At 43.3% G+C, this 13,452-nt stretch overlaps 1 protein-coding gene across 6 annotated transcripts in view; it reads right to left on the reverse strand.

Moving 5' to 3' along the window:
• ZNF827 (zinc finger protein 827) overlaps window positions 1–13,452 on the reverse strand; it is a 167,303-nt gene that overhangs the window by 131,286 nt on the left and 22,565 nt on the right. For all 6 annotated transcript variants that reach the window (XM_066386072.1, XM_066386064.1, XM_066386055.1 and 3 more), the window contains exon 2: window positions 2,947–3,990. In XM_066386072.1, the coding sequence (XP_066242169.1) occupies window positions 2,947–3,990 (1,044 nt within the window). The remainder of the gene's footprint in view (window positions 1–2,946; window positions 3,991–13,452) is intronic.

The following is a 13,452-nucleotide window of genomic DNA, read 5'->3' on the forward strand; positions in this document are numbered from 1 at the left end:
AGAAGGTCAAATAAATGCTTGAGTCTAAATTACTCAATACATTGGCTTTTCTAGCACATACCTCTTTGTAACTCTAGAATCAACTTGATATGCCCTTTTTGCAACATTTTGAGAAATAGCTTGAAAATGGAAGCCCTGCTTAAAGCCAGGATGATTAGTTTATTTTTGTGGATTTTTTTTTTGTCATTATTTGTTTACTGAAATTAATAAGCAATGAAATCAGAATTCTTTTATCTGCCATGAGAAACCAGCATAGCTATCTATTTAGAATTAAACTAAGATTTCTTTCTAAGGTAAAGGGGGGAAAAAATAAAACTATGAAATGTTTTGAAACATGAATGACAGCTCACATCACATCCTCACAAATGTTTTTTAAGTAAAGCCAAGCGTCATCCGAACCCAGCCCCAAGGTTGCCCTGTAACCAATAGTAGAATGTGTAAAGGGGAGGGGAGGGACAGATGGAGAAGACACATCTTCCTTTCTACCCCTCGGATTCAAAAATCAGTGATCCTAGTAACACCAATCACATCATCTCTCCATGACATAAAGGTAAACAACAAAATTAGATATTCTATCACCTCCTTCTTGGCCCCTAATCTAGGAAGATGCTGAGAAGTAATGGCATTTGCTCCAATTAAAAAGTGCTCAGAGACACCCCCTCTGCTATTTCTAATCCATGCAATAGGAAACATGACATGAATTTAGGATGCATCCATCTGGATGCACAGAACATTTTTCGAGTGACCATTTCAAGAGCCCTCGTGTTTTCCTCTGCAGTGATCTTTCCTTCTGTCTGAGTTTTATACAAAAATGAATGGTTTTTTTTTTTTTTTTCAATTCAATTACTCCATCAGTGGAGCTGCTTCACTAAGTCTTGGACAGTGAGCAGAGGCATGAAACAGGAGGCACGGGTACCAATCAATAGTAGAGCCCCAATCAGAGAATCTCCTTTCTCTTCTTTTTTAATTTGAACATTTTAAACACTCATTGATGAAAATATTAAGTGTTTCAGCAATAGAATAAATTCAGTCAAGAGAAAAGAAAAAAAATGAGTTCTTATAGATTTCTATATTAAATCCTGCTGAGAAGCTCATTTAGATGTTGGCATGAACCCCATGCATTTAAACCAAAACGGAACACATCTCCCTCGGGTGTACATCCTGCAACAAAACAAGCAAAAAGTCTCCCCTACGCTGGAAGCTCCTGACTTCTTTCTCATCTTTATGTGCATCTAGTCATTTGAAAAAAGCTATACTTCACAACTATTGCTTGTTACACCTGAGACACTTTACAATGACAAAGCCACTAGTTTTTTAGGAGAGTTATATTATATTAGTTATCTTTTTCCAATTCTTCAGTCAACTGAAGCTTATTACCACTTTTATATAAGCTTTTCCTAGTAACCACTGTCCAGGTAAATTTACAGTGTAAGCACCATTAATACATTTATTCGATAACCAGATGCAGAGAGTGTTTATAAAATTACATTTTTCATGGAGCCATGCCTCTCTTTCTGCTTCTACCCTAAATATAATTTCCATATATCAAGAGTGACTTATTCCATGGCAAGATCACCCAGTTCCCTCTGCTTTTTTCTTGTTTCTAAAGTTTAGCCATTTTTTTTCTTTATTTCACCAGATGGCAGGTGAGAAGTGAGGACACCTGAAACTCAGAACTGATAAACATTTTGGGATTTTATTGACACTTTGGAAACTCTGGCGTGAATGACTCTAGATCGCTTAGAGTCATAAAAGTTCCAGAGACCCATTCTTCTAGTTATATTGTGCTGTTTACATAAGTTTTAAAGCAATTATAATTAGTGCATCTAGCTCACTCAGCCATTTAAATGGAAATTTGTCATAAATGCGTCAAACTGATGCTAGCTGTGATCGTTCAGTCAATTATTTGCTGTTCTAAACACTCTTCATTGATAATCAAAGCAGCTAGACACACACGGGCAGTGTTTACACTGATGAGGACACACAGCCTACTTCCTGTCCTAGTCTGGCAGGATATCCTCGGGAGACATCTGAAACTCCATACCTCCCTTTCCAGGACTATATATTTATCATGCGCACAATTCAAAAACAAGCCAGTCCAAGAGATGATGTTTCCACTGTGAGAGCTCAAGTGACTAAATTTCTCCCTCAGATGAACAGCTCGCGCTAGATGACAGCAACTTCTCCTTTGGAAAGGCTGTCCCCACAAGAAAAACTGATGATTCAAAATTTCCACATGTGCATTCCTTCAGAATCTGATTGGGTTGGGATAACATAAAGCCCTCGCAGGAAGTACTTTGATTCTGTCGGAATTGACAATAGTCTTCAGAGTACTTGCATGGCAAGAAATTACAGAAGAACAGGGTAAGTGGAAAAGGCTTAAATTACACACACACACACACACACACACACACACACGGTAATAAAAACACGAACATAAAAAGTATATCGTGTGATAAATTAGGGCAGAGTAGTTACTGATTGTACAAAAGTCCATTTGTGATGGAGGCAGCAGGAAGGGCGGGCTCTCCCTTGTCCAATGTTTCAAAAGCAGTTTTTCCCCCTCTGTGTTCAGGGATGCCATGCACTTCATGACTAAGAGGCTTTGATCTTCCCCCATTAAACATATCTTGTATGGACATAGCCTGAACCTGGTAATGAAAAAAAAAACCTTTCTATGAAAGGGAGGAGAGTACTGTGTATCTCTAAGATTATTCATTACCTTTCAAAAGGGAAGCGAGCAGTGAAGTCTTTGTGTCACGCATACATGAAAGACCACTATGCTGCTTATTTAAAGTACTTTGTTGTGCTCCTGCTTTTTTCATTCCTGCCACAGATCAGATGGGGGACCCGACCGCATCAGGCAAAAATGAAATAAGAAGACTTAGCAATGTATGGGGGAAAAAAAAAGACTCATACGGGGACAGAAATAGAAAGACGTCCTACCTGAATTGGAGGGTTTAGACACTCTCCCCTTCGAAACCGGGAGTAACAATAATTCCAAGGATTGTGGCGGCGGTGGTGGCGGTGGCGGCGGGGGTGGTGGGGTCACCTTTTCTTGCTTCTTCTCTGAAGGCGGTGGCGGTAGGGGATCCTCAGGCACCAGTGATGACTTCTCAGCCAGAAGACTCCCAGCAGCCCTTGCGGCCACCTCCTTCAGAAGGGCGGCCGAGGAGGTCATGGAAGCCAGGGACAGGAAAGGGCTGGCCGGAGGGGGATGTTCCTGACCAGGAGTCAAGCTTCTCTCACTGACTTTCTTGGACAAAGCTGCCAAGGTGGAACTGGCAGACTGGGAGCTGAAAGGGGAGGAAAAGGACTCAAATCGCATGGTCTCCTCCGTCCTGGTGAGAGATTTGTCCTGCAGAACAGCGTTGGCTGCAGCTTTCAGTTTTAGGATGGCTGAGTCAGGGGAGAGGCTGCAGGTGGTGGTTGAGTTTGGCAACCACTTACCTTGATTCCATATAAAACGGTTACTTGGAGTGTATTGGTCATTCTGTTCCTGCTTCTCAGCCAACTTCCTGGCAAGAACACTGAGCTGTTGGGCATGGTGGGAGGGTGGGGAGAAAGAGAGGTTGGAGCCAACGTTGACTGGGGACTCCACCCTGCCGTTGGCTGTGGCCGTGGCGTCGAGTTTGAGGGACCCGGCCTCCAGCAGCCGCCTCAGGTTGCTGCTCAAAGGTTTCGTGGACACCGGGGAGTCGTCTTCACACAGAGAGGACATGCCAGGGGAGAGGTGATCTTGACACTGCAGTGAGTCTCGCAGGATGTCACCGTCAAGTGCCACCAGCTCCAACGTGTGACTGCTGGGAGTGGCACTTCCCAGGGAGGTGTCAGGGGAAGTGGACTGCTCCTGGATTCGGTCCTCCAGAGACAACTTGTAGTTCTCCTGGACTTCGCCATAGGATGCTTCTGACGGGGTCTCGGAGGAGTTTCCATACCAATGTTCTCCTTCACTGAGTTCGCCTTCCGCCTCTTCCTGCCTACTAACATCTGGGGGAATTAAGAAGACCAAGTTTACTCCCCGAGCAACAGACAAGTCTGAAGACATTCAAACAGCGTTGGCGACATGCTTCCTCTTCCCTGCCACCCAAGAACCACATGCAAGACAGCAACGACCTAACGAGAATGTCAGGTGCTGAGTCAAACAGTCTGGGCATCAGCCTGAAAAGGTAAAATGCTAAACAGGCAAAAGATAAGAACACACCCACTTACGACATGTATTAACCTTTCTAATAATTCTTCCAGATAGTTGAAAAGGAGGAAAGAGAAAAATGGATCTGGTAAAGAAGTCACTGCTATTTTCAGTGATGGGGGATGTGGATGGAAAGAAGCTTGTACCCTTGCAAAAAAAAAAAAAAAATAGCATGATATCTTTAGTTTGAGTCAGAATTAGAGAGGCAGCTGGCAGAGTGGGAACCGTTGACTGGGAGACACAAGACAGTGCAAAGCTGCTTCCCCACTCTCTAACTTCATGACCTCAGGCAAGTCACGTAGCTGGGCTGATAGAAGATTCCATTAATTGCTTTAAAAATGTTGAGCAAATAATGTAAACACCTGTTAGATATTACAACAACTTCACCCAGTCCTTATGGAGCTTGAATCATAATAAATATGTGACCATGTTTTGAAAGCTGTCACATACTATATAAAAATCAGATCTCATTAGCAAACACTATTCACATTGCTGATATCTTCAAGTGACAAGACCTGTCACATCACGCATGCTACTCGGTTGAGCGTCCTTGGTTCCAATCACCGACATGTCGGCCACCTTATACCAGGCAGAGATTGGTAATTCATTCCCTCACTCCACTAAGAGTCCCCTTTCATTATTTTCCATCCATTAATTTATCCATCCACCACTCCCACTCTCAATACCCATCCACCTCCCACCCCGAACTCCAGTCAGTTGGGACTGCTTGCCATTTGAGGAGTACTGGCGCATTCTGTCATTTTTCTGTGTTTGCTCAAAATATTCCTTCTGTCTGGAATGTCTTCCCCCAGAAAACCTGAATGTCCAATTCTGTTCATCTTTCAACACTCAGCTCAATGGGTTCATCCTCGTGATTCTCCTCAGAACTGCCGGTCAAACTTAATCTCTTCTTCTCCTTCATTCACTCACTTATCCCACATACAGTTATCGACTTCCTGCTGCATGCTAGGCATTGTCCTAGATTGTTCTAGACTGAACAACACTGAACAAAACACAGACCTTGCCTTCTTAGAGCTTACATTTCAGTGGAGGAAGTCAGCTGTTAAACAAAATCAGTAAGTTAGGAAATCATAGAGTAAGCCAGAGGGTGATGAGTGCTTTGGAAAAAGATACAGAGCAGGACAAGGAAGATGGTGGGTAACGGGCAGAGGAGAGCTGCAATTTTAAATAGGGTGGCCAGGGTGAGGCTTCACTGAGGTGGTGGCCCTGGAGCAAAGGCTGGAGAGAAGTGAGGAGGTGTTCATGCAGGATCTCTGGGAGAAAGTCCCAAACAGAGGGCGTCACTGTAAAGTCTCTCATGTCAGAACATGCTTGGCATGTCCGTGGAACAGCAAGGGAGACAGTGTGGGTAGAGAGGAGTGAGTGAGGATCAGAGTAGTAGGTGGGGAAGTCAGAGAGAGAGAGAGAGAGATAGAGAATTTTGAAGGAGGCTGTGTCCATCAGTGGGACACTGTAAACTATGCACAGGTTTTTGGCATCTAGTGAATTTGGAGAGTTTGGGGCAGGGGAGTCAAATAATGTGACTTGCATTTTCAAAGGATTGCCCTGGCTGCTGTGTGGAAAAGAGAATTCAAGTACAAGGATTACAAGGGAGGGAGCAGGGAGACCAGCTCAAGGTGGGTGCAGGTGGTGAGTAGCAACCAGATTCTGTGCAGATTTTGAATGCAGGGCCAACATTCCTGAGCTTTGTTTATATTGATTTTATATCATATTGTTCTAAATTATCTGTCTGCCATTGCTTTATTTCCTGAAAGGTAAGTGGTGGAGTTCCTTGAAGGCAGGGATTTTATTATCCACATATCCCACACTGTGCCCAATACAATGCTTGGTCCCTAGCAGAGTTCAGTGCATAGTTAGGGATTGAGCCAAAATTGCCCACTGTGCCAAGTTCCATACTAGAACAACTGTCTTTTCTAAATAGAAATAGCCAGAACTAGTAATGAATGAACTACAAGCTAATACATTGATCTTCCCGTGCTATTTGGAGAAGAAATGTCACAAATGACAAATTCTCTTTCACTGAAGTTTTACAACTCCTTCCTGAGAGTCTTTATTAAGTTATCAAGAACATGTAAAATATCAAATGGAATTTGCTGGGGGAAAAAGCAGATAAAATTGAATTTTCCCTTTTAAAACAGTCTGGTTCCCTGCGATCTGCCGCATTTCCTTCTTCCCACTTAATTTCAACATTTTTCATCTTTTCTGAAATCGCTGAGACCCTGCACTATTCATCTCCCCAGTAGCTTCTCCCGGAGATGCTTCTTACCGAACACCAAGCAGTCAACAACAATTTCAACAACAGGGCTAATTTTATGTTCCTCTGGCAAACCACCTTTTTAATTTCAGATTAAACATTGTACCCTTCAGGAGACGACGATTTTAATATCACTACAGCAGGAATCAGCTATCTCCTCGAAGAATCTCTTCTTTGATTTTTATTGGTATTAAGTGCACTAACATAGGAAAACAGATGATTCAAAAGTAAATACTGTTAGATTATACTGTTGTCAAACTAGAGGCACTCTCGATAGGCGAGACTGGTCTAGAAGCTTGCTGGAAGGGTCAATGAACAAGGTAGATACAAAATCAAGGTTTCAAGAACCACAAAAAATTACAAACACGTGTCCAGTGCTGTCATTTTACTGAGACTGTTAAGTATTATAAAAGTTACCCGGTTGGATCAAAGATACACAGTTATACAGTGCGAATGACCAAAACAAGAACCCAAATCTTTCGACACTTGGCTCAGTATTCTCTGCAAAGCTCAGTGCACAGTCTACCAGATGACCTCTGAATGGCGACTTCTAGTGAATTCTGTCTGAGCAGCGGCCCTCCACTGCCACTCACCCATCCCCCACCCTCTTGAAACAGAAATCAGCAAGAGGATTCTCTTAGAGAAGGACAGTATTCACTCTTTATCTTGAGATAAACCATTAAGAGGTAAATACCCATTATTCCTATACCCTAATCTCTCTATTCCTCCATTGCCTCTTCCTTGTTGCAGTCAAATAGTGATTCAAATGTGGAGAGAATTCATGACGTCTACTGGCAAAACTCCAAAGTCAAAGCTTAATTTCGGACCCCCCCACATACACACCCTCACTGAGCAAGAAGACCCCCATGTGCTGAAGTAGGTAAGTGTGTCAAAAACTAAAGAGGATGTCAACTTAGAATCCAATCCTATCCGGCAGTGACAGGGGGAGCCGAACATTCTTGAATGATACAAACAGCTAATATCTACCTTAAAAGCAACCTTCCTAACCTTGCCAAAACGCAAGCCCTGTACAAGCACACGCGGCATTTCTCTAACAGACCGGTGTTCTCTAAAATACCTGGATAGTTCTCAACCACCCCTCCTTCCATTCTTTGCAAACACGAACCCAGTCTCTTCCCGACTGCAAGAAAACTCTGATACATAAGGAATGTTTTTAAACTCATCATAGGCTTATTAATCGCTTTTCCAAAGATGCTGCTGCTGAAATTGAGGTTATTCAAGTAATAAACCACCCAATAATTGTCATGCATGGCCTAGAAAGAGCCAAGGCCAGAAACCTGAGGAGAAACAGATCTGAAATTATTCTGGGGTCAAGCGAAAGGTGGGGGAAGCTTTCCGAGAAATGAACGCATGAGATGCGGGGACGTGCAGGGGTCAGAGAGAATCCGCAGAGACCGCAGCCAACGCGCCTGCCTGCGGTTCACAAGGATGCTCAGCGAAGCTGTTCTCCAGCAAATGTTCATTTCGCCCCCTGCCGGGCTGCTCTCTGTTTTCACACTCAGCTTCATCAAGGACATGTTCTGGAAGGCCACCCGGGTCCAGCGGCTGGCAGCTCTGCTCAGGCGGGGTCTGCAGGACCCCCAATCCGTTGGACACTACATCGTGAGAAAAAGGTTCTCTCTTCTGGGACCTCAACACAAAGCATTCGTGCAATAGAAAAGATGAAGCTCTTGGCCGCCCCAAACTTTAGAATAAGCAAGGCTTGACTTTTGAGTCTCCTTCACAGTCTGAGGAAGCCCCAGGGCAGCAGGACAGCCCCCTTTCCCTGGCACCAGCGTGGAATGACGGCACCGAATCACAGCACTGACAACGCTTTCTGTGCGCGTCCACCCGCCCGGATCGCAAGGCTTTCCTCACGGTGGCTCCCGGGGAAGCCTCTCGGCAGCCAATGTAAATAACTTCCTTCTAAATACATTATTTTTAACCTCCGGGATAGGAAGCGATTTTCGTGGCTAATTTTGCAACAAACCTATGTGTCTCAGCCAGGTTCACACTCGTTCCCGTCAATTCTACACAACAGTCTGTTTTTGGGGTGTGTGTGTGTGTGTTTTCACTTTTGAATCAGAAACTCAAAGAATTAAGAATAGACATGGTGCAACTACAGAATGAAAAATGCTGAATAAATTTCGTTTCCATGTGGTGACACTTTCTCCTTTGGGGGAAACAAAACACAATTCCACTACCTAACACATTTATTTATAATTCAGTTCACAAGTAGAAACTCAGTAACTCGATATCCACAACTCTTGCTGCATTTTTTTTTCAACTCACTTCCTTTTCGGTATGAGAGTTTGTAATCAGATGCATTTAATTGGCCCAATATTCATCTAAGACCCTCGTTCAGAAAGATTGGAGAGGAGAAAAAAATAGAAGAGAGAAACAGCTATTAATGTTCCTACCTTTTGGCTGAGGTTAAAGCACGTGGAGATAAAAGGCTAAAACCCCCACTTTTATACCTACCCACCAACCATTCCCACCAGCTGGTCCACATGAATATAACCAGCAGGTTTGGAAGAGAAAGGGCTCAACCTCCCAGGGCTCATATGCAGGGAGTTGACTCATGGTCAATTCTCTAGCAGTCAACACCCTCTTCTTGTGACCACAGGTGTGTTTATCTGGTACCTACCAACTCACCTTCGGAATCATTTTCATCTAAAAACCTTCCAAGATTTCCCTTTCCACTGAATACAGATCTACAGCTTAATACCCATACCTATCTTTTTCATACCTGTCTTTTAAGGCTGTGCAGCTCCATCGATATTGTCAGTCATACCTGTAATACACCCCTCAAATCCCACAACTGAATTTTCCATGCGCTTACATACAGTATTAACTGGCTTGTAAAGTCTCAGGGAGCTATACATAAAAGTTATTAGCAAAACCAATGCTAATAATTGATTTACTTCAACAGACATTCACTGAGCATTTATTACATTCCAGGAACTGTCCTCTGCAACAAGGAGACTCAGAGGTGCAACGGCCTCTGGCCCAACAGTTCATAATCCACCAGTGTGCAAGGCTTGCACAAGCATAGAAAGCACAAAGAAACAGAGCAAGGGCTGCGTGTGTGTAAAAGGGGGAGCGATCAATTCCAGAGGTGCAGGTGGCTCTGGAAACAGACCTCGAAGGATGAAGATGTTAACAGATGACATTGCAAATTCATGTAGATGTGAGCTTGCTCCTCTGCAAACTATCAGACAGGAAATTGCCCAATCATGGAAAAAGCTAACAGCCAGGTGATAACTGTTGGATACACTGATGTAATGAAAAATTGTTTATATTCCTAATTCTTCACATTTTAAAAAGACACCATCTATTGATTTGTCAAGGGGAAGGTTTGATCAATCATTTTACCATACTGACTAGTTGTGAAACCATTAGCTTATAAAGGCCAGAGGCAGGATAAGGAGTTAAGTCATTTGTGCATGCCTGCTCTATGCCCTGCCCCTAGCAGGGGTATTAAGCCTCCTGTGGTTGTAATGACTACCAGGATGTCAGGAAGCCATAGCTAATGTTCTCAGTCCCTGCACCAAACACTGAGAGGAGCACAAAGGAGCCACTAGCAGCAGAGAAGATGTCAAAGCACTCTCAGGGTGCTCTCTCATTTGCCTCTAGTCTCTTCTCTCAGGTTAGTCTCATCCTCTCAGGCTACTTTCCCCAGGAGGCTGAAAACCTGGCTACACAGGTTCTGAGTTTTCCCTCTCAATGACTTACCCCTAGAGAAAGGTCCTTCCCCTCTGATTGGCCTGTGAGAGGTCATGTTCCGCTCACCGGTCCTATCACTGAAGCCAGAGGGTGGGTTCTACAATTGGCTCAATGTGGGTCACAGAAGAAAGGAGGAGGAAAGAGACACCAGGAAGACAAAAGCAGTGACCTCTATAATGGTTAATAAAGGTCAAGTATGCTGCACGTCAGGCTGTTCTGAACCAATTTTATAATTTTAAGCATAAAACATATCCTCATTTAGGTTGGTTTTACCTGTCAATTTTTAAATTGCCCCTCTGTAGCTTGAAAGTCTTGGCACCCCCCCACACACCAGTTCTGCCTGACCCTTAGAGACCTCTCAGGGGTTCAGGGTTCCAAGTCCAAAGTCTCAGTGAAACGCATGGGCCGATAATCAGCTCCGTGGGACAGAGCCTCAGAGATCAGTTATTGAAACATTGATGCCCAGGGCACCCAACAGTGTTCAGCGTGGCCAGGAAGAAAATTTAAGATCTGCTAGTTATTTAAAACTGCCAGGGTGGAGAAGACAACCAGATTCCTGTCACCAGTCCAGCTGGGGGAAAGGTACTGTGAGGGCATGGGGAAAAGGCAGGGAGACTGGGGAGGGCGCGAGTCTGCAGGCTGAGAGCAGGGCGGCTTCTTAGGTCAGGGTGAGCTTTTTGCACATGGCAATGTTTTCAAATTATTGTTTTAAATGTCCATGAGTAAAAAAGAGGGAACAAAAAAATGAACACATAATTTCTGATCTCCAACATGAGTTTCAAACAGTATCTAAGCCAGCTTTAGTATTCTCACATAGAGTTACGTATTAGATCCTCCAGTGACCGAGGAACTACCCCAGCTACTCCATCAAACTGCCCATCTCTACATCAAGGGCAACTTTTCCATCCTTACAACTGCTTAGGCCAATGCCCCGTCAGCCAGCCTTGACTCTTCTCTTTCTATTATCCCCCTACATCTAATTCATTTGCAGATCTGGTCAATTCTACCTTCAATACACATTCCAAATCTTGTCTCTTTTCGCCATTTCTACCACTATTACCCTGGTATACTGCACTGCCCTCCTCGCCTGGACTGTGGTGGTAGCCTTCCAACTGGCCTCCTTATTCATGATTCTCAGCTAGCGGCCAAAGTAAGCTTTTAAAAATATTATGTCAGATTCCACTACTCTCATCAATGGTTTCCATACTTCTCGGAATAAAACCCAACACTCTTACCTTGATCTCAAGGCCCTATATAATCTGTATCCCTCTGACCTCATCTTCTAAATGAAGCAGGTTCCTGCCTTGCGACCTTTGCATTTGCTGTTTCCTTTGCCTGAAATCTTTCTTTTATTCCCTAAATAGCCACATGGTTGACTCCCTTACTTCCTCAGGTCTCCCCTCAAATATCATTGTTTATTAAAATAAAGGCTCCATGAGAGAGAGAGAGAGAGAGAGAGAGAGAGAGAGAGAAAGATCTTTGTACCATTTGTCACTGTAACCCTAGTACTTAGAATGGTGCCAAACACTAAGCAGGTGCTCAATTATTATGTCAAATGTATGAATAAGACAGAAGAATGGGCTTAATCATCAGAAAGGTAGCACTTAGTCAATACTGGCAATGAGAACGATTTTCAAAGTATGAATGATAATTCTATTTTTTTCATGTAAGTCAAACGTGGAAGAGGAAAACATTGTTGCAAACTCTTTCACCAAAGTCTCCTTAGTGGCCAAAGAGTGAACTGCACTTTAGGGGAAGATGGGACTAAAGCGGAAGTCCCCTCCAGGAAGCTCCAAATTTCTTATGAGCTTTAGCTTTACATTTCAAGTTACTCCTGCACTCTATACTATACTTGTCTTTACTTAACAATAAGGGGGTATTTCTCACAAACCATCCGGGAAAACTGATTCTCCAGGGCGATACCCCGTGTTTCTCTGGATACCCACCTGCTTTGGAGAAGCATGTACCTATTTGGAGAAGCAAGAATACATGAAAAGGACTTAGCACAGAATCAAAGCTCAAAGAAGGGTAGCTATCATTGTTACTACTATTACTAACAGAAGACAGAGAGTACCAGTCCTGTTACCTGGACTTCAGGGAGAAAAGTTAAAACACGGAGGGTCACCTCCCAGGACTGTATAACAGATAGGCAGTATATCAAGAACTATTGTGCTCTGTGTTGAATTTGAGTTTTTCTTATATGAATAACTTTACAGGTAAAAGAGCCTTGGAGATTTAGTCCATATGGCTCGTCTCTAGGCAGAGGCTGAAGGGGCGCCAGCGATTGGTCCAAGGTCCCAGAGCTGGTTTACAGACACAGACAGGACTTGAGCTCGAAGTCCCAATCCAAAGACCAGTACTTCTGCTACTAAATCCGGATGTAGTCATCATTAAGCAAATGAATGAATGAATTCCAGAGCAAGGCTGGAACATAACAGGCTCTCAGTAAACCTTTGTCGAATGACTGAAAATAGACCTGCTCCTACAGTAAACGAATGTTCATGCACGTCCTCAGTCAAAGAGTTAACAAAGAACTCACTACTCAAAGGGTTAATATGCATCGACCAAAGTGGATCCTCACAACAATGTTAGGTGGTAGACCGTACTCTCCTCATTTCACAGACCAGGAAATCCAAAAGATTAATGGCTTGCCTAACATAAACATTTACTGAGTAACAAAGTGAGGGTCAAACCCAAATCCTCAGAAAATCTAAGAGAACGTGAGTAGCAAAACAAAAAAAAAGTAATTTTTCAAACAACCAAATAGTACCAAAGTACCTTCACGCAGTCAATATTTTAAAATTTCATTTTGATGATATTTAAAAATGCAGACACACTCAAACATGATGTGTTAAACGTGATTATCACGTATGTATGAAATACACAGGTGTGTCTCAGAGGCTATGGGGACGTTTTGGCAGCTTGCCCCTATATTCCAAGCTACTGTATTTTAAGCTACGATTCCCACTTACTTTAATAGTCCTTTTGAATTCTTTTTCTCTGTTATGCCCTACACAGAGCCCCTTCCTTCTAAATGTGTGGCTTTCTGTATGCCATCCCTGAGATAACAGTCTCCCAGCTTATTAAAACTGTGTGCAAACTAAGGATGAAAACCTGGTGTCATGAGTTGAATTGCACTCCCCCCACCAAAAAAAAGATGTTGAAGTCCAAACCCTGCTAACCTGTGAATGTGACCTTGCTTGGAAATAGGGTCTTAGCAGAGGATCAAGTTAAGATGAGGTTCTTAGAGGTGAACTTG

The sequence above is a fragment of the Saccopteryx leptura genome, chromosome 1 (genome assembly GCF_036850995.1).
Source record: "Saccopteryx leptura isolate mSacLep1 chromosome 1, mSacLep1_pri_phased_curated, whole genome shotgun sequence".
Taxonomy (NCBI): domain Eukaryota; kingdom Metazoa; phylum Chordata; class Mammalia; order Chiroptera; family Emballonuridae; genus Saccopteryx; species Saccopteryx leptura.